This window comes from Boleophthalmus pectinirostris, unplaced genomic scaffold (assembly GCF_026225935.1).
Source record: "Boleophthalmus pectinirostris isolate CB_2022bp ecotype Guang Dong unplaced genomic scaffold, ASM2622593v1 HiC_scaffold_23, whole genome shotgun sequence".
Classification (NCBI taxonomy): domain Eukaryota; kingdom Metazoa; phylum Chordata; class Actinopteri; order Gobiiformes; family Gobiidae; genus Boleophthalmus; species Boleophthalmus pectinirostris.
Window position 1 is genome coordinate 21860421 of NW_026571207.1, and position 20460 is coordinate 21880880.

Genomic DNA, 20460 nt, shown 5'->3' on the forward strand with positions numbered 1-20460 from the left:
AACATATTTATTAAAATGTAATCTTTACAAAACTTAAAGTAAAAACAACACAGAGCAGAACACAAAATAAAGTAAATAAATTTAAAGTAAGTAAATTTAAATAGTAAAACTCAAATATTTAAGTTGCAGACAAATATATATTAATCTCATCATCATTCTGTCCTTTCCTCAAGGGAAGGGGAACCTTGCCTGAGTGTAAACACACAGCTGTTCACACCAATGTTCAACACAAAAATAAAGGTAGACATCATATATTCAGCTATTGGAAATAAAACACATTTAATCGTTTCAGAGGGATATTTAGACAGGTATAAACCAGGGGCAGCAAATCACAACAGGACCTAACTACATTTAAACAAGGGGGTGGGAAGGAGGGGGTGGGAGGCTCTTTAGGGCAAAGTATAGTTCTGTGTCGACTCACAGACACAGACAATATGATAAAATGGCCTTTAGGGGCCCTCTGGTGGCCTTGAGGCCCTAAACTGCTGCTAAGTGTGTTTATAGGCTGGGCCTGCCCTGAGTATTTCTATACCAGCCTGTCTATGTTTTTTTTTGTTTTTGTTTTTTTTCTTTGATATGTTTAAAATGGGAACTTTGAACAGAATCCCAACCCCACCAACATAAATTGCAAATCTATTTGTGATTACAATGCTCCTCAGAAAAAATAAAATAAAAACAAAGCCAGACAATTTTCCTAAATTGTTCAGCCCTAGCACAGGGCAAAACAATTTGCTTTTCAACCAGTCATTCCTTCATTCATTTTGGCCTGGGCCGTGACAGCCTCCTTTGGCACTGCAATAAATAACTGCTTCATGCCAACTGCTGAATACATTATATTTAACCAAGGAGTAAGCTAATCACAAATATTGATAAGCAGTTTTTCACACATACAAAACTGCGCATGGGCTAAAAGATTCCTATATAATATTGATTTTGATAAATGCATTTCAATATGATGTTAGCATGCCGTACTTCTGTATCTTAGAATATGTTTAACAGAAACTGTGCTGATTAGTTTATTTATTTTAAAGACCTCACCGTTCATCTTCAGCAGAGATATAAACATATAATTCAAGTAAACTTTTAATTTCTTATGCTAAATAATTTTGCATACAGATTATTTGAGATTTCAAGTGTTTTATTTTATTTTATTTATTTATTTATGTGTGTGTGTGTTTCAGGGGTCATTCCGATCATTTTGGTGTTTCTGACTATTTTATTTAAGACTATTTAAGACTATTTAAGAATATTTTGTTGTATTTGGAGAAAAACATGGTACTTGAAGTGAAGGGTTGCAGCCTTTGCAATTTGTTGGCTATGTTCAATCAAACTGGATTGCAAATTAATCTTACAGCCCTACCTTGCTCATATCTCTGATAATGTAGATGTGTGAAGAAACATTGAGAAATTGTACTGTAAATGTTATAAAAAATAGTTAATCAAACTGAAGAATATCTTATAAAAAATACAACAACTACTACTACTACTACTACTGCTACTACTACTACTACTACTACTACTACTACTACTAACTAATAATAATAATAATAATAATAATAATAATAATAATAATAATTTATGTGGAATTACACTTCGTTTTTTACACCATATGCAACAGCAAATGTGGCAGAAGACTTTCAGAGATATTACTTTGAGGAAATGAACACAAGGGACTGTTGAATGTTGCGTGACCGTTTGTTTTTCTCGTATCCATGGAGACTGTGCAAGAGGCCAGCTGAGGAGCTAACTATGGACATTTGAGATGCTACAGGCTTTTTACAGCATATGTGGCAGAAAATGTGGATGAAGATCTACCAGAGGAAAACACTTTGAGGGAATGGATCATTTTTTGACCAGTGCGTAAGAATGAGGCCTCTCTTGTTGTGATCACTCGGTTCTCCCTGGACACTGTGATGCTGTAGGACACAGAGAAGGGGCATGTTTGGCTCTTCCACGGGAGCTGCTGACGCTACCTGACCAGTCCTCCTGTTAACCTGTACTGTGACACAAAGGCGACTGACATGCACAGTGTAAATGTTGCAGCAACAGCAACTGCAACAGTTTGTTGCAGCAAAACTTGAATTTCCCACAAGATCAATAAAGTATTTCTTTCTCTCTTCATTGTAATACATAGAAGAACATGTTTTGTGGTTTAGGCCACAGAAGGCTTGACATGTGGAGGTGCACCATGCAGGTTTTGTGGGAGATGGGAACAGGTACCCATATTATAGCATATAATATTTTCTCAATTATAGCTTTTGTATTTGAGTAGAACAAAAAATGTCATTATTTATATTATAATATCATATATATATATATATATATATATATATATATATATATATATATATATATATATATATATATATATATATATATATATATATATTGATACTGGATTGGCTTTATCCATGTTTTTTTCCTGATTGTAGATTACATAACACAATTCATCAGAATTTTGTGAATACAGTCATACAGATAAAAATGTTCTCTTTGTGCATTTCATTTTGATTGCCACAGTGCAAGAGTTGGTGTTAGCTGTACCATTGTTACTTTGAACCCCACACCAGGACTACATCAGGCTCTGGGCCAGATTTCATGATTACGTAGATATCAGATGATAAGACTTAAGAGATCTCTATGTTGTCACTGAGTTGAGTCATGGGGGTGTGGCAGCCGCGGCCCAGAGGATGTGGCTTATTTGGCTGTCTTGGCATAGGCTTAGAAATATAAGGCACACTTTTGTTGTGAATAGAACATTGTTACAATCAGTTGGAGGTTTATATGGGTGATTCTATAATTAGGAATATATTTCACTTAAAAAAAATAATAATAATGAAACAATAGGTTTTGTTTTTTAGGGAAATTGACACTGCATATTGATGTGTAAAAGTACCACCAGTACGGTACCACATTTTTTTGTTTGTTTGTGTGTTTGTTTATGTCCTTTTGCCACTGGCAGTATTGTTTTGTTTGTTTGTTTGTGTGTTTGTTTGTTTAAAATGGGGAATTCCAAGCTTTTGGTTGTTAAGTTCGGAGAGGCACAAACTCAGTTGAAACTCAGTTAAAATAACATCAAATAAAACAAAAAACAATACATTTTGCTGTATGTGTGAGGAAATACTGTCAATACTTTACAAACCGATATTTAAAAAAAAGGCAATTCAAAATTGAAACATTGTCTTTATTTTATTGTCTTGATGTTCTTAACAGTGATGGTCTTAAGTTCTTGTTCATATGTTTATGTCTCTGCTGATGGTGAATGGTGAGGTGTTCAAAATAAATAAACCAATCTGGGTCATTTCTGTTAAACATATTTTAAGATACAAAAGTAAGGCATCATATTGAAATGCATTTATCAAAATCAAAACATGACTTTTTTTTTTTTTTTTTTTTTTTTTTTTTTTTTTTACAATTCTCCATCCAGCACGTTTAAATCTTACAAAGATCACTTGATTGTGGCTGCTGTTAGACCTGCATGTTTTAATCAGACTGAGGAAACATGGGGGAGGGAAAATTCAAATGTAGCAGGACACAGGACAGTTACAGGAGCAGAGGACATGCAGTGTGGAGCAGGACAATTATGAGAGCTGATCTGGAGGTAAGACTTTTCAAAGATTTTATATGCTTCTTTGGCCTAGAATGTAGTCATTGTTAAAACATGTTTGTATTGTTTTATTTGAAATTTGGGTTAATGTAAGGACTGTTTACATGAAACAGATTGTTAGCACCGCTGTCCATCTACAAGAGTGTTACACTTGTACTCAAATTTGAATGTGTTGCTTCTAGAGTCATCAACAAAGAGTGACGTCCAGAGCACTTTGATGTGGCTGTGGGTAAGTTCATGAATGTTAGAGTTGATGTTAGTTTTTTGCACCATTCTGAAAGTGAGGTTAAAAGTTAAAATAAAAAGACTAAAACAAAATAAAATGTCTGTATGTAAACATTTTCCTTTTTTCAGAAAAAAGGAAAATGTTTGAGAACCAACAAAACACAGACCACAGATGAACAAACTAAGTACCAACTAAAATGATAACAGAATTACATATTTACAAAATATTCTTGCTAGTGAACATTTATCATGTGTTTCTACAGGGTGATGTGGCCGTAGGAGGAATTTATACCAGATGCCGTACCTGTTACTGCAATTTGAGGAAGAAAAGCAGCACATGGTGAGTATTGTTTCTGCAGGTACAATTCGAATGTTCACTGTGATTCTGTTGGTCAGTTATTATATTAGACAGTCACAAGTGCTTGAAGTATATTTAAACATGCACAACACAGAGTAGATCATCATAATGTAATCATGTGTTACTCCTGTGTCCACAGGCAAAGACGAAAGTGTCTTCACTGGAATAAGTCCTCACACTGTCCAGCTCCAAACAGACTGTGTGTCTCTGCACTGAAAAAATGGTCCGAGAGGGGTTGCTCAAATTGCAAAAACAAATTTGACAACAATAACATCACTTTTTTACGTTTCTCTGTCCAGCATGTTTAAATCTTACAAACATCGCTTGATTGTGGCCGATGTGAGACCTGCATGTTTTAATCAGGTTGAGGAAACATGACTTTATTATAATCTCTAGTGAGGCTCCTCCCTCTGGAATTCTCCTCCCCAAAACATTTGGAGGGAAAATTCAAATGTAACAGGACACAGGACAGTTAGATGAGCAGAGGACACACACTGTGGAGCAGGAGGATTATGAGAGCTGATCTGGAGGTAAGACTTTTCAAAGATTTTATTATGTGCTTCTCCGGCCTAGAATGTCGTCATTGTTAAAACATGTTTGTGTTGTTTTATTTGAAATTAGAGTTAATGTAAGGACAGCTTGAAACTAATTGTTTTTGACTGTCCATCTACAAAAGTGTGACAGTTGTACTAAGATTTAAATGTGTTGCTTCCAGAGTCGTCTACAAAGAGTGATATCCAGAGCTCTGCTGGAGCTGTGGGGAAGTTCATGAATGTTATAGTTGATGTTTCAGAAAAAAGGAAGATGTTTGAGAACCAACAAAACACAGACCACAGATGAACAAAGTAAGTAAACCAACTAAAATTATTTTAATTTTTTTCAAAATGAACTTCCTATTGAAACTGTTATCGTACTTGTACAAGGTGATGTTTCCTTCCTGCTGCTGTCAGACTTTACAACAAACACTGTTAACACTGAACATGTACCAGTCAATCATAACCATGTGCAATTATTTTTAACTCTATTTTTAAATTATTTTAAGCTATTATTTATTATCTGTGTTACCTTTTCCTGCTGTTCTGAAATTGTGCGTTGCAACACTGGAATTTCCCCACTGTGGGACTAATAAAGGCATATCTTATCTTATCTTATCTTATGTGGCATTAGGAGGACTTTATACCAGATGCCCTCCCTGTTACTGTGTTTAGGAAGAAAAGCAGCACATGGTGAGTTTTGTTTCTGCAGATACAGTTCTAATGTTCTTGTTCTTCTGTTCTGGTCCATTATTGTAGTAATAAGTGCTATAAGTGTATTTAAACATGTACAACAGAGTAGATCATCAGAATGTGATCATCATGTGTTATTCGTGTGTCCACAGAGACAAGAGCTTCTTCACTGGAATAAATCTTCACACTGTCCAGCTCCAAACTGTGTATCTCTGTCCCTGTGCTCTCTTTGTGTTTGATTCTGTTTGAGACAATACAGAACTGTGGAAAACTAAAGACTGTTTTTGTATTCTTTTACAGAATTAGATCAATTAAATTAAATTATACATACTTATACATTTCATGATAAGGTACCATAAGATAAATATGCATATTCAGCATGATTTGTTCAAATTTCATCAACATGAAAAAGTGATGTTCATGTTCCGAGAAAAATATGTGTAGAGGGGTTCGAAAAAAGTTTCAAAGCCTAAACATAATTTTATTGCGTGCAACCGCTGTCCATAACTTTTTTACGCAAATCCAGCAACTTTTTTTTTTCAGTGTGTAACTGTGCTCTCTGTGTTTTTGATTCTGTTTAAGACAATACAGAACTGTGGAAAACTAACAACTGTATTCTTTTACTTTAAAACCCTGCAAGGACATTTGATGTTGCATGTTAAAATAATTGTGTAGACAGAATTAAATTATACATAAAAATAAAACCATAAAAAAGGCACATTTTCATGATGAGATAAATATGTGTATTTAGCATGATTTGATCACATTTCATGAACATCAACATCACAACATGAAAAGTGACGTTCATTTTCTGAGAAAAATATGTGTAGATGGGATCAAAATATGTTTCAAAGCCTGAACATAAAATTTTATTGCAAGTAACCACTTTCCATATTTTTAAAATGCAAATCCAGTGAAGTTTTCAGTGTAGGTAAGAGGTGATGGTTATCGGAGTGTTTATAAACAGGAAAGAAATGCTTATCAATCTTTTGATTAGCTTACTCCCTGGTTAAATATAATGTATTCAGCCGTTGGCATGAAGCAGTTATTTCTTGCAGTGCCAGAGGAGAATAAAAGGAATGAAGGAATGGTTGGTTAAAAACTGTTTTGCCCTGTGCTAGGACTGAACAATTTAATGAAATTGTTTGGCTTTGTTTTTTTTCTGAGCATTGTGATTACAAATAGATTTACATTTTATGTTTGGTATTGATTTTTTTCAAAGTTCCCATTTTAAATACATAAAAAAATAAAATAAAAATCACTGGCAGGCTGGTATGGGAATAAGTTTAAGTTTGCATTTCAATGGGAGGTTAACGAAAGCCCATGTACAGAAAACTAAATAATTGAATAATAAGTAAATAAGTGGTAATACAATTGTAAATGTAATGTGTTTCCTTGCAAGCAGTAGTTGGGGTGCAGATAAAAATAAATTATAAATTTTGCAATGGTTCATTCTTCACTTAACTATGGGTGCGTAACATACAGGAGGGCAGCAAAGACCACCCTTTTAAAGCCAGACATTGTGCAGGCCAAAGCCCTGAATGTCTATTGTGGGACTATTAGGACCACCCCTACCCCTACTCTCCAAGTGGCGAGTAGAGAGATGCCCCTGAGTCTGAGATGATAAAATTTAGGCATTTGCTGGAGGAGAGTTAGGAGACAGCGCATAGGATCTCTTGTTAAGAAAGTATGGGCTGAGTCCCCTGAGTTGAGCTTGGATATGTCTCCAAGCGTGGTGTGGCCCTCTTTTCCCCCATGGTTGCTCCCAGATCCAGAAATAGACTGGACTGTTAAGACATCCTCAGGGAGAAGGGAAAGGGAAACCCAGTAGATCAAAAAAGTAATCAATGAGCAGTGGGATGAGCATTTAGTGATTTATATTGATTCCAAGAACAGTAGAGCTGCTTTTGTTGTGCACATTCCTGAGGTTGGCTTCAGCCAGGGTTACCGGCTTCCAGATAATGTGTCTGTATTTAATACTGAAGTTATAGCCTAGCTGTGTGCATTAGAATGGGTGGGTAAAATTGGACCTGAGCCTGCTTTAATTTGTTTTGATTCAGCTGCTGCCCCAATGACTCTGCAGGCAGGAGTGCCACGTGTTTAGATAAAGCTGATCTTTGAAATTTGTATTGCACTTAAAAGAGTTGATATGATAGAATTGTCTGAAGTGTTTATGTATGTCCCGGCCCATGTTGGAGTGGTTGGCAATGAGGTTGCAGACGCAATTGCCAATCATGCCCTAAAGCAAAATTTTATCAGTGTTAGGATCACAATAGGATTTTCTGAGTGCTGTGATGTGGTAACCCAGAAGGTGTTGTGTCATTGGCAGAAAGAGTGGCCCACAAAAAAGAGAGAGAGACATTATCATTCAGTACTTCACAAAACATCATACTGAACTAAAGCAAACCAAGCATTTCTAGGATCACTGCTGCTGATGTCAGCTCATTGGTTTCAGTGATGGTTGAGTTAGGGATTGCTCACAGTGCTGCATTCACATTTTTAGGAGATTTTCAGAGGGTACTTCACTTAGCCTCTTTCAGGTCAGTTATAGCCTCATTCAGCATGATACTTATTGGGGCTTTGTACCCAGTATCTGATTTGGGAGATGATGATATCTCCCCCCTGACCTGGCATCTTAGCATTCTGGCTTCCCCTGTACCTCGTCAATCTCAAGTTGTGATAGCAATTGCTGTTTGAGGATGATGGAACACTGAGCTACTGTGGGTATCAACGTAACCATGTCTCCCATATTGTGTTCATGTAGCCCCTCTGACTCGGATTAGTGGAGTAGTGGCAGTCCAACAAAGCCTTGTTCTTGCATCTTGCCTATTTCCATCTAGTAGCCCATTTCTCATCAAAGTGCTCTGGCTCCCCAGCACCTGATGCAGACCCTGTTTGGATAGGCATTGTCTTTATGTATATATTCTATATATTGTTGTGTACAATAACATATATTGTTATCATCATTAATTATGAATTATTTAATTCTTTCACATCATAGACCTTACAACCATACAGGGGTAGAATATAATACATTTTAAAACTTTCCTACTTCTTTTGAGCATCATGGACTCCATGGCATATCTCATAGCTCATCACATTTGATCTCTTTCATATAATAATTATTGTGAACTGAATGTGTCACTGTGTGCTTTTTTAACTGTTGCCCCTATATGACACCATAGCTAACCACTGAGAAATGCCAACAATGCCAACAGTCCTAGCTAAGACTAATGCAGGGGATGCAAATTCCACAACAATAATTAGTGTAACATCTTTGTAATTATACATTTAAAGTCATAAAGGATCATTTACTCTGTATTAATTATTCAGTCCTTAACTGATGTGCTTAAAGACACAGGTTTACAGGCCATGAGATTTCCCTTAAAAAGGGATATTATTCAGTCAGTTTCAACACTGATCTATGCATTTTAATAAAATATTTGACTGCAGCAATATTTTTATGTATTTATTTAACATATCTTAAAACATACATACACATTCAATTTAAGTGATTTAAGTTCACTTCACATTTATCATTTTTAGTCAAAAAAATATTTAGATGTTTGCATTTTACTTACATATTTACATCTTAAGTAACAAAGACAGCAATGGTGTATGAGTAAACTACTACATTTCTTTTCATGATGTATTGCATTTAAACTTATTACATAGTGGAAAAAGGTCACAATAAAAAGCTGATTCGTTCACAGCATGTTAGCTTTGACTCTTTCAAAGATCTGGAGGACTTTAGCTGCTGGTACACACCCCTCCCTCACAATACTGATGGTTCCTGTAGAGAAAAAAAACATTTTACATTGTAATGATAGTTGTGAGGAGGACCTGAAAATATGACTAAACGGTTCAAAAATTACCATCATCTATGTTCAGACAGTTGACAATGGTGGATGCAACCACTTCATCAGAGTCTCCATCACAGAGGACACCTTGCAGCTTATTTCCCAGTCGACTGGAACGATCAAAAATATATGATACATTTTTATTTCAAAACTTGGACATGCATTTATTCCCAGCTGTCTCATTTACCTGATGACCATGCTATGGTGGGTGCTGTCTGTCTCTCCACTGGGATTGGCCGAGGTGATGGCGAGGGGTCCAGTGAGGTCACATAGATGCCTTGTCACTGTGTGGTCAGGCACTCGGATCATAATGCTGTCTTTGGTTCCTACTCGCTCATAGGCTGGTCCCACTCCTGAGAATAGAGTAAATGGTTACACATAATGGTTAAAGAAGACATACTGTGCCTTTTTAGTAATAAACTATGACATGTCTAGATCATTATTTTACATTTTGTTCAATGAAATCTCAAAATTCACAACTGGGAAGCAAGCAGATATAGGGGGTAAGTTAAAACAGAAGTTTTCTGAGCACTCAAGTCTCAAATGGAGGACAATACAGGATTACTCAAACATGAATAAATCAACTGAAATACAATGCAGGGTAAACTATTGATGAGGGAACACTATAATCACAGTCAAAAGCTCATAAATTGCTTAATCATACCTAGTTTAAAAAGCCATTCTCCTTTACTGACTATGCAGCTGATGCCTCCTGGATACACGTTTCTCATGAACTCCCAGAGCAGCGGACTGAAAGGTGGCCTCGCTGCTACCAACTGATCCACATGCGAAATGCAAATACAGATGGGCTTTTCGGCTGGTCTGTCCTGTTTAAAAAGTATTGATTACAACACTTCAAATACGGAAAACAAAGTAATTCACTTCGTGCTTTTACTTTGATATTGTAGATTTTTTCTATGGCTTCTGGCTTCTTGCAGGATGCAGCCAATGCATACACTGTGTCAGTAGGAATACCACACACCCCTCCCTCCTCTAAAATAGCTGCGATCTTCATCAGACCACTGGTGAATCTGGAGTCTGCCACAGGACATTGGACGGCTGGGGTTGCCTCCTTTTTAACCTCCTGTAAGACATCACAGAATATGTTATAAAGAACTCTGGAAACAAACATTGTATGCATTAATGACTATTCTACAGATGAATTTACCTTAAATATAGCAGGACCCAGAGAGAGCACTTGTTTTGATAAGATGCAATTAACTAATGATGCCAGAGTCCCATAAAGAGCAATTGCAGAGAAAGTAACAAGCATAGACACTGTTAAGAAGAACACAGGTAAGTTAAACATTATAATATAGTATTTAAATGACTTAAAAATGCCTAAAGCTTACCTTCAAGCTGGTATGGGAGCGCTTTTAATGTGGAAAGCAGGAAGCAGACCAATATCATCTCCTTAACAATTAGCATAAACATCAATACCAGGTTCCTAAAGGAAGCTGAAATAAAATATATATCAGCACTTAGCTATTAAAATCAAATATTAAAGTTTCTCATAAGGTAACCAAAACTTACCAAGGATTACAAGAAATACATTGATAACCAACAGTGCAATGCCCCCTGCTGTAAATCCATAGACAGCATGTGAAGAATACCAATCTGTAGCTATATTTAAAAAAAAAAAAAAAAAAAAGTACAATTTGCTCATAAAAATACGCCATTAAACATGTTAGGGAATAGGTACCTGTAAGTCGAAACCATGTGAAAGTAGTCCACAGAGCAATATAGACAGTTGAGATGACTGATCCTAAACGGCCACTCTGACTTCGTAATCGACTGATGTAGAATTGAATCACTGTTCCTGGGATGAGGACCCAAGGGACTGTGAGGGTGTTGAAGAAGGGATTTGCGGTGTTCATACTTATATTGGTAACTGAGAAACTTGCAAGTCCATTTGCAAGATAGAAGAGGGGATCAGATGTGTGGCATGTATTACACGGAATCTCCTTATTCTTCCGGCAGTTCAAAGTTTGGATAAAACGTTTGGTGGAAACAGGCTGTGGGCCTACAGGGATGAGGGACTTCTCAGCTATGGTGTTGATTAGTCGTGCAAAGGTGCCATATAGAGAAATCGCAGTGAATAGACAACATGTTATACCAAAGAAAATGTAATACACCTGAAGGGGGATTTGAGGGATGGTCGAGACAGTGACCAATGAAAACAGCAGATTGTGAACCAGTTCAAGCCAATCTGTGTTCAGACCTCCAACACATATCACCAAAGAGAGCAAAATAATGAAATAGTCACCAATCAGTGCATCTCTCCCTTTAGTCACATTGTCACTGCTTAACATTGAAGATGCCTCAAACTCTTCCCATGCATTGATAATCCAGTATGTTGCATGTACCCCAAATTTTGTAGCGTGGTAAGAGTCTTGGCGTAGACAGGAATAGTAACTTGAGAACAGCTGAGCACCTGAGATTATAGTGACCCATAGAGCTCCAAGACCAAAAAACGTAAAATAGCCAAAACTGTAAAAAATAAAGATAAATGAAGAAATGGTATCACAGAAAAAACCTAAAGCCATTGGTTCAGCGTATTTTGTGTTTTTCTTCTTTTCTTGACCAATTTTTTGAGCCTTGGCAGAACTGGCAGTGCCCAGTAGGAGGACGTTAAAAAGGGGTGTACCAAAACCTTTTAAGACAAGACGCTGGGTGAGGCCTTTCAAAAGCAGGGCAGCTGAGCCATAAATGGCAAAAATCAAAATAAGAAGCTCAAGTATGCCAGAGATTACCATGGCCCAGGGACCAGAAACAAGAGTGATGGCTTCAAATATAAGCGTGAGCGTAATTGCCCCAAAAACGAATGGCATGACGTAATTAACAGTGGCAGAGCAAAAAGCTAGAAGAAAGGACAATATGATGTAAGCAATGAGGCCAGAGATAGCTGATTCTTCTAAATAATGGCCTCTTGTAGGATTGTTGATAAACAGTGATTGGGAAGTGTTGTCCCCTGTTGTATTAATAAATGAGATTGAGTTGTTGTCAACAACAGTGGGTAGAAATATGGGATTAGTGAACTGATTAGGAGTAATAGAACCATAATAGATTTTGGTAACGCCATAGCTGATCCAAAGGGCGGCGTAACCAATGAAGGCTGTGCTACTAAGATGGTCATATTTTCGGAAGGAAAGCACTCCAGCCACCACCTGACAGATGCCACCAATGATGATCAGCTGAACACCTGACAAAAAATGATAAAATTTTAATATACTTCCATACTACTTCAGTATAATAATAATACATAATACATAAGCAACATCCAAATAGTACTTAATAGAGAAATTTAGACTAGAGAAAATTAGGCATTTACTATTGGGAGTTACAAAATAAACTAGAAAAGCACTCAGAGAGCGCAGACCTCCGCCAAGGACTACCCCCATTTTTTATATAAATTGCGATAAAATCAGTCTTCTGGATCAGATCCGGATCAGCCTTTGGAATATGAAAGTGGATCCCATTGTCCATCTCTGAGTCAAATTTCATGGGGTTTGGTCAATAATTAACCGAGATATTGAGAAACAAAATTTTTGGCCCCATTTACCACAATGTTAACTAAAATTTCAAAGTGATCCAGAATCCAGGATTTCTTCCAGATCACCCCCAAAATGAAATCAGTTCTTCCTTTTCACATTTCCAACAAATCCTGAAAATTTCATCAAAATCAGTCCATAAGTTTTTGAGTTATGTTGCTAACAGACAAACAAACAAACAAACAGACAAACGCTTCCTTGGCGGAGGTAATAAATACATATTTTATCTCTCATGTTGATCTATCTGAATTTAGTATTCAATTTTGTTTTGTCTTTTCAAAACAAACAAACATTAATTTAGCACAAATTATTCCATCTAAGTCTAAAGTTAGCTCCAAACCACATACGTGCTTTGGCAGAAGATTGAGTATAAACCTCTCAAACAACCCAAGCATATCATCATCATTGAATCTTGGATCTGGATTCAATGATGGACTGGATTATATACATTCTATTAAATGCACAGCCCCATTAGTGTTTTGTTCAATCATGATGAATAACTAATTAAATAAAAAATATATAATAAAATACAGTGGATTTGAGTGCTGAATTTTACAATACCTGCAAGCACGTTTTCCACCCCGGTTGGTGAGATGCCAGTTCTGGCTATATTGAAGTTTTGTAGAAGCAGAAGGAAAGCACTAATGCCATTGGACAACATCCCCAAGACTCCAGGCTCACCATAATAACTGGCTGGAAAACCATCTGATCCTGACATGGTCTCTGCTTACTTGAGCTGTAATAAAACAAATACATTTTCAACAAGGAATGCTTTTTATACCTTACATTGTTACACTTTTAAGATAAAATAGTAGTTGTATAATAACTGCATTTTTCAACTTTTATTACTTCTGCTCTCAAACCTGTTCAGAAACCTGAATCTCTTTGGCTTTAGATCATGAAAGCCATATGGGAATTACTGGACACTCAAATCACATTTTCTGTTTTACTCAGTAAATACGGAAATTAAGTGTGCAGGTACATTCAATTGAAATATATGAGAGATACATATGAGAGGTACTTAATTAATCTACCAAATAGTGAAGCAAAATTATAGGTACAATAAGAATGTCAGAATGCAGAAACAGAACAAAATGAGGAACAGGCTAAAAACAAACTTACTATTCTACGAACACACAAATACAAATTAATCACTGTACTAAAATGAGAACTTACCTGATAGTGCTGGTGTGGTGATAGTGTTACAGGTCAGGTGAAGTCTCATATAGTTCTAAGGTGTAACTTGGTTTCACCTAAATAGGGCTACTGAGTCCGTGGGAGGAGTTTCTGAATTCCCCACCACACCAAGTACACAGTATGATATCTGAGACACCAGGTGACGCCATTCATTTAAACAAAACAACAAAAAACCCACTCCCAGTTTTTCCATTTCCTGAGACATAAAATACAGATGAGTACAAGGAAATGTTTCTTTATTTGCTTTTGTTTTGAACTTACTCTGGGACTATATAAGAGATGTTTTACAGCACAGCATCATCAACACTCTCACCAGCACCAGCAGCAAGACTTTATTCAGAAGCAATGATCTCTACACTACAGGTAAGTTTTTTTTTGTTTTTTTGTGGGGGGGGGGGCATTCATATATATATATATATATATATATATATATATATATATATATATATATATATATATATATATATATATATATATATATATATATATATATATATATATATATATATATATATATATATATATTATTTATTTATTTATTCATTTATTTATTTATTTATTTATTTATTATTATTCATATTATCTTAGATTTGATTAAAAAAAAAAAAAGGTTATTGTTTAAAATCTTTAACCTAATCTTATAATCTAGGTCCACACAGTAAATTAATATGAATTTATTAACATATTAGTATTCTCGAGACATAAATTAATGAGCTAATCTTGAATTTTTGCAGTGCAGTTGAGCAAAGAGATGTGTTTGTTCAGTGTTGCTAAAAATATTTTTGTAAGAATTTTATAACAATTTTGTGAACAACTGGCCTTTTGATCTACAGAAAACCCTAAAATCAGTTTTAGCTGTCAGAAGACTCCACATGTCTGCTGCTAAAGGTACCTTACTTTACCATGCAGCCATAATCATCTGTTTACCATGCACCCATATCACTGTGTCTTATCTGTCCCCATCTTGCCTCTCCTCAGTACTGGAACGCCCTTTCCCTGAGCCCACAGTGACCAGCAGTTTTGGCAGATTTATCAGTGAGGTGAAGCCCCAGCACCTGTCCCCCATTGTCCTGGAGCGCAGTAAGAGGATGGTCCTGGACAGCATCGGAGTGGGCCTCATTGGATCCACTACAGAGGTCTTTCAGCTGGCTCTGCAGCACTGCCAGGTCAGTCGTAAACCACTGTGCCCAGCCAGCCTGGGCAAAGTCTATTAGTGAAATGAATCTCAGTATTTAGGAGCAGGCAGATGAAATAGTTTATATCTGAGTACATTCAAATCAAAATATTTAATAATATTATAATATAAAATATTTCAAGCTTGTTTGTGTGAGTGAAACATGCATTCAAAACACTTTTGTTATTTGTCAAGAGTGTTTTTTTTTTCACAATGTAGTCCATGTTACTAATTAAGACATAGTTCTAAATTGGGGTCATCTGTTTGTACAGCACATGTACGGCCCAGATGAAGTCAGCTCCGTGTATGGACGCAAGAGGACCAGACTTTCCCCAACATTAGCTGCCTTTGTAAATGGAGTTGCTGTGAGTATATTTATTTAGAGTCAACTGAGAAACTATTTGTTTTATTTATTTTTATATAGTTCATGTGGAAATGACTGAAAAAGCAGACATTGCTTCATGGCTGTGTTAATAATGAAATGAATGTACAATTTCCAGTTCGTCTAGTCAAGACATTAGTGGCCTAATATATTTGTCTATGAAAGAAAATAAACATGTATGGTGTCTTAACCAAGGCACACAATGTTCTTTTGTGAGACAGAGCATGCTGGAGATGTGTGCTTTGTGATTACTAAAAGTTTCTGTGTGTTGTTCCAGACTCATTCCATGGACTTTGATGATACATGGCACCCCGCTACTCACCCTTCCGGAGCAGTCCTGCCTGCTGTGTTAGCGCTCAGTGACATGATGCCAGTCAACCACAAACCCACCGGCCTGGACCTCCTGCTGGCCTTCAACGTGGGCATAGAGATCCAAGGACGACTCATGAGATTCTCTAATGAGGCCCACAACATTCCCAAGAGGTGTGTATTTTAATTGTGTCATATTTGAAATCAAAGTGGATATGACATTAGCAGTCTACAAAAGACAAATGCAGTCAGTCAGACAAAAAATGACACCAGAAATCAAACAAACAAATGCTCTCTTCATGAAAGGCATTAATATGAGTAACATTGCTCTCACATATTGTTTGATAGAATAAGAGCCCTGCACTATACGGCAAAGGAAGTTAGCCACAGCAGAACAGTGCTGTCTCTCACATGAAGCCTATGTGTGGGAGTATTTGTTGGACAAAAAACATTAAGGCACTAAGCACACAATTAACCTGGTGCAAGGGGATCTGAAGGCAGGGTAGAGCAAGCCAAATGAATCTTGATATGCCTTAAATTGTCTGTATATCCATTGTCATAACTTTTTCCAAAGAACAGCTCTATTTCCACATTTTGCACAAAATGAAAAGGCAGACATAAGAATGATCAGTCTAAATAAAGAGAGTACTGCACTTTAATTGTCTTATTTTAATTTCATTTGCAGATTTCACCCTCCAAGTGTGGTCGGAACCATGGGCAGTGCTGCAGCCTGTGCTCGACTGCTGTCTTTAGATGACTCCCAGAGCAGTCATGCTTTGGCTATAGCTGCCTCTCTGTCTGGGGCACCCATGGCCAATGCTGCTACCCAGTCCAAACCTCTTCATATTGGCAATGCAGCACGTTTAGGGCTAGAAGCTGCTTTGCTAGCCTCTAGGGGACTGGAAGCGAGTGCACTTGTTTTGGATGATACCCCAGGTGTAGCAGGATTTAGTGCTTTTTATGAAGATTATGCTCCACAGGCTTTGGAGATGCCAACAGAAAATAGCCAGTTTTTGTTAGAGGTGCAGGACATGGGTTTTAAGCGCTTCCCGGCTCATTTGGGGATGCACTGGATAGCAGATGCTGCAGCATCCATCAGTAAGCTCTTGGTAGGGGCTGGTCTTGGTACAGTGTTACCAGGCCAAGTAAAGGAAATCCTCATCCGAGTGCCTAAATCTAAATACATTAACAGACCATTCCCTGAATCAGAGCATGAAGCACGTCACTCTTTCCAGTTCAATGCCTGCTCTGCTCTGCTGGATGGGGAAGTGACAGTCCAGTCTTTTACACCAGCTGCAATCAAACGCTCCGAGCTACATGCTCTGCTGAACTGTGTCCGAGTAGAGCACCCCCATGACAACGTGGCCAATTTTAACCTGATGTACGGAGAAGTGCAGGTGACGCTGAGAGGAGGGGATGTCATGACAGGACGCTGTGACACTTTCTATGGTCACTGGCGTAACCCTTTAACTAATGAAAGTTTAAGAAAGAAGTTCAGGAGCAATGCCACAACAGTCCTACCATCAGAACAAGTGGAGGGGCTGATTGAAGTGGTAGAAAATCTGGACCAAATGGAAGACTGTGCTGTCCTCTTGTCAAAACTGCAGTAGAAATAACGTAAGAGCAACGGTTAATAAATTTATAATACAAATTCTATTTGAAGAGCAGGTGTTCATCTATTTTTTTTTATTTCTTCATACAGTATGTGTATGTTTGTTTGTAAATATTTGTATATGACTTGTTAACCATTAATGTATTACTGATGTTTATCTTATATTATGTTGAATATGAATCTTGATGAATTAAGATTCATCGTGATTATACAAATAAAGTATATAGAATAGATAAACAAATGAATAAAAAATTGTGTGCTGTTATTAATACAATATGTACTATTACTTACTCAAGGCAATACAATACCATTTTCTTAATGCAAGCCCCAACCCTGAGCGAACTAAGCAGAGAGTATGAAGTAAATATGCCAGAGAAATATGAGAACAACCTAACATAAAGGAATAAGATGACCATCCCTGGTTTAGAAATGCTAGTCTGAAGGTCAGGCTTTATAGGTAAAAGTCAAAGGGGAAATAACAGTTCCATCAAGTTTTCTTTTGTACAAATGTAAGCGGCACCTTCACAACCAGTGGTGGAACATAACAAAGTAAAAGTAATAAAGCATTTTAGGTATCTGTACTTTACTTAAGTACAATCTAAATAGGATACTTTTTACTTTTCTACAATGAGAGCAGGTAGCTGTACTTTCTACTCCACTTCACACATTTTTGAACAGGATTAAAGTATTAAAGTATTTTTTGAGACCTGCTGAAAACTGAGGGTTTATTTTTAACACATTTGTAGTTTGAGCTAACAAAAATATTCAAATAAAAACAAAAGTTTCTGGTGATACAATATTCTGCACAAATCTTTGTTTAAATCACTACATTTGAAGCTTTATTAGATCTCAAAATATACGTGAAATACTTTTTTACGCTTTAAGTGAAATTTTGAAAGGGTACTTTAATACTTTTACTTGAGTAGATTTTTTCATATACTTTTACTTGAGTACTTTTTTCCTCCAGTATCTATACTTTTACTTAAGCAGCAAAATTAAGTACCTCTTCCACCACGGTTCATCACTAAAGGTCTTTGGTGCACACAGAAGGTAATTATTTTACTTATTTATTATATGTTTTTACAGTAAAATGACTTGGATTTTTCCCTTTCCCGTTAATAGTCTCTGATTTGTCTAAACTTAAGGAAAAAGATTACGTCTAACGAACCAGACTTTACTTCCCTTAAGGGTTAAGGAAGTCTGGTAAAAAGTGCAGTTAAAGTTTAACTGACTATATTATATGACTATAAATGGCTTCAAGAACAGCTTGGAGATCTCAAATGTTTTGTTTTTGTTTCATTTATACAAATCATCACAGCATTAAAATGTTTTAATGTTATAACAGTAATTAATCATTTACAAAAGATGTGTTCATTAACCACAGAGTTAGAGTTATCAGCCAGAAGATTTAGCAATAGCATTTGTTCATTGGTTGTAGTTTGAAACTTCAATGAGATTGTCATCAGGATCTCTGAAGTAAAGAGAGGTGATAGGGCCCATCGCTCCACTTCTTTCAATTGGTCCTTCTTCAATTTTAACTCCACAAATCTGCAAAGCATACAATTATTGGTCTGGACAATAATAATAGGAAAAAACTGTAACAAAAGACATTACTTTCAGGTGTGCGGCCACAGCTGCCAAAGGGGTTTTAGTGATGAGACAGATGTCAGCAGAGCCTGGAGTTGGACGCTTCGCCTTAGGCTCAAACTCTTGGCCCAGCTGATGGAGGTTGAACTTCTGTTGTCCAAATCCCAAAGCTTTACGATTGCCCTTGATCAGTGAAGAGAAATTAATCCTGTACTAGTAAATGGTGTTGTCGTGGCAGGGTTAACATTAGCTTTTATATGTAATATAAATATAATAAATACAAACAAACCCTGACATCTAGTGGTGAGTGACCACCTAAGACTTCAGGTTATAAAACAGACCTATTTTACTTTGATAAATTATTGTTTATTAGTAGGCCTAACTTAAAACGGCTCATGATCTATTTGAAAGCCAAACTACACACACAAAAAAATAAAATAAAAATCCTTGCATGGATTATGTTGCATACCTTAAAAGTAATGACTTCCATCCCGAGAATAGAGGAATAAAATTGAATAGTGTCAGGCACACTTTTCACTGTGAGCACCAAATGGTCCAGATGGCTCACTTTAACAGGACAGCTTCCCTTGGCAACTCTTTGAGTTTGAATAATGGCCTGTTTTCAGGGTTAAGCAAATTAAGACATTAGCCTGCTGTAGGCCCAACATACAAGATTAGTCTCATACATATAGCCTAATTGTGTGGAGAGCAGCGCACCCCTGTGGTCAATGTGTATAAGAAGACACAGCAACCAACTATAGCTCGTTTGTAGGAAGCGGTACACCACGTCTAATTTGCATTCTACTTAACACTGTATGATACGTCCTATTTATCAAAGAAAGGATAATCACATACACGCTGCATTTTTCTGTGACGTGATCAAGTACTCAATTCGTTAGGGTACAGAAATAGCTTGACAAAACAGCTTGCTCTATACTATAGAGCCAGTTAATATTGTCCTGATTCTTTTTGCACTAAACCTGTGTGTGTGTGATCTATTGAAAAACCAAAAGAAGCTACCTTCAGACGGATTTTCTGAAAAAGACCTAGGTGAGTCGCTACTTTTCCGAATGCCATCCCTGCTTATTCGGCTGTACACAGAACACTTCCTTGTTTGAAAGTTTGCGCAGACTGAGCAAAGTGCCCTATCATTGGTTATTCAACGGCGCTAACCTGTGATAACCACGTTATCCGACAAGAAATGTTTAAAGAAAGACTGGCTTATTACGAAACATTACTAAATTGTTGACCTATTTATAATCTAATTTATTTAAAGAACGTGTAATTAAACATAAAGTTCTATGACCAATGTGGTGTGAGCATAAGAAAATATTGCCCGATTCTCTTCATTTGCAAAGAAACCACACTTAAC

General features: G+C 36.7%; 3 protein-coding genes across 4 annotated transcripts; 1 reads left to right on the forward strand and 2 right to left on the reverse strand.

Moving 5' to 3' along the window:
- Positions 1–9123: 9123 nt before the first annotated feature.
- Positions 9124–14209, reverse strand: si:ch211-153b23.3 (uncharacterized). The gene is made up of 11 exons (XM_055159032.1): positions 14004–14209; positions 13389–13563; positions 10979–12478; positions 10810–10899; positions 10629–10733; positions 10445–10554; positions 10172–10360; positions 9941–10103; positions 9464–9629; positions 9292–9386; positions 9124–9209 (listed from the first exon to the last, which is right to left on the reverse strand). The coding sequence occupies exons 2-11, from the start codon at positions 13543–13545 to the stop codon at positions 9124–9126; spliced, it is 2661 nt and encodes an 886-aa protein (XP_055015007.1). The 5' UTR covers positions 13546–13563; positions 14004–14209.
- Positions 14210–14348: 139 nt separating this feature from the next.
- On the forward strand, positions 14349–17499 carry irg1l (immunoresponsive gene 1, like). The gene is made up of 6 exons (XM_055159466.1): positions 14349–14387; positions 14858–14912; positions 15003–15190; positions 15471–15563; positions 15858–16063; positions 16575–17499. The coding sequence occupies exons 1-6, from the start codon at positions 14370–14372 to the stop codon at positions 17497–17499; spliced, it is 1485 nt and encodes a 494-aa protein (XP_055015441.1). The 5' UTR covers positions 14349–14369.
- Positions 17500–18813: 1314 nt separating this feature from the next.
- glod5 (glyoxalase domain containing 5) lies at positions 18814–20408 on the reverse strand. Of its 2 annotated transcripts, XM_020928969.2 has the most exons (4): positions 20109–20408; positions 19558–19704; positions 19116–19271; positions 18814–19049 (listed from the first exon to the last, which is right to left on the reverse strand). In XM_020928969.2, exons 1-4 carry the CDS (start codon positions 20163–20165, stop codon positions 18927–18929), a joined length of 483 nt encoding a protein of 160 aa, XP_020784628.1. In that variant the 5' UTR covers positions 20166–20408; the 3' UTR covers positions 18814–18926. The 2 variants fall into 2 exon arrangements, with proteins under 2 accessions (XP_020784628.1, XP_020784636.1); XM_020928977.2 differs by lacking the exon at positions 19558–19704 and having other exon boundaries at positions 20109–20320.
- Between the last annotated feature and the right edge of the window lie 52 nt (positions 20409–20460).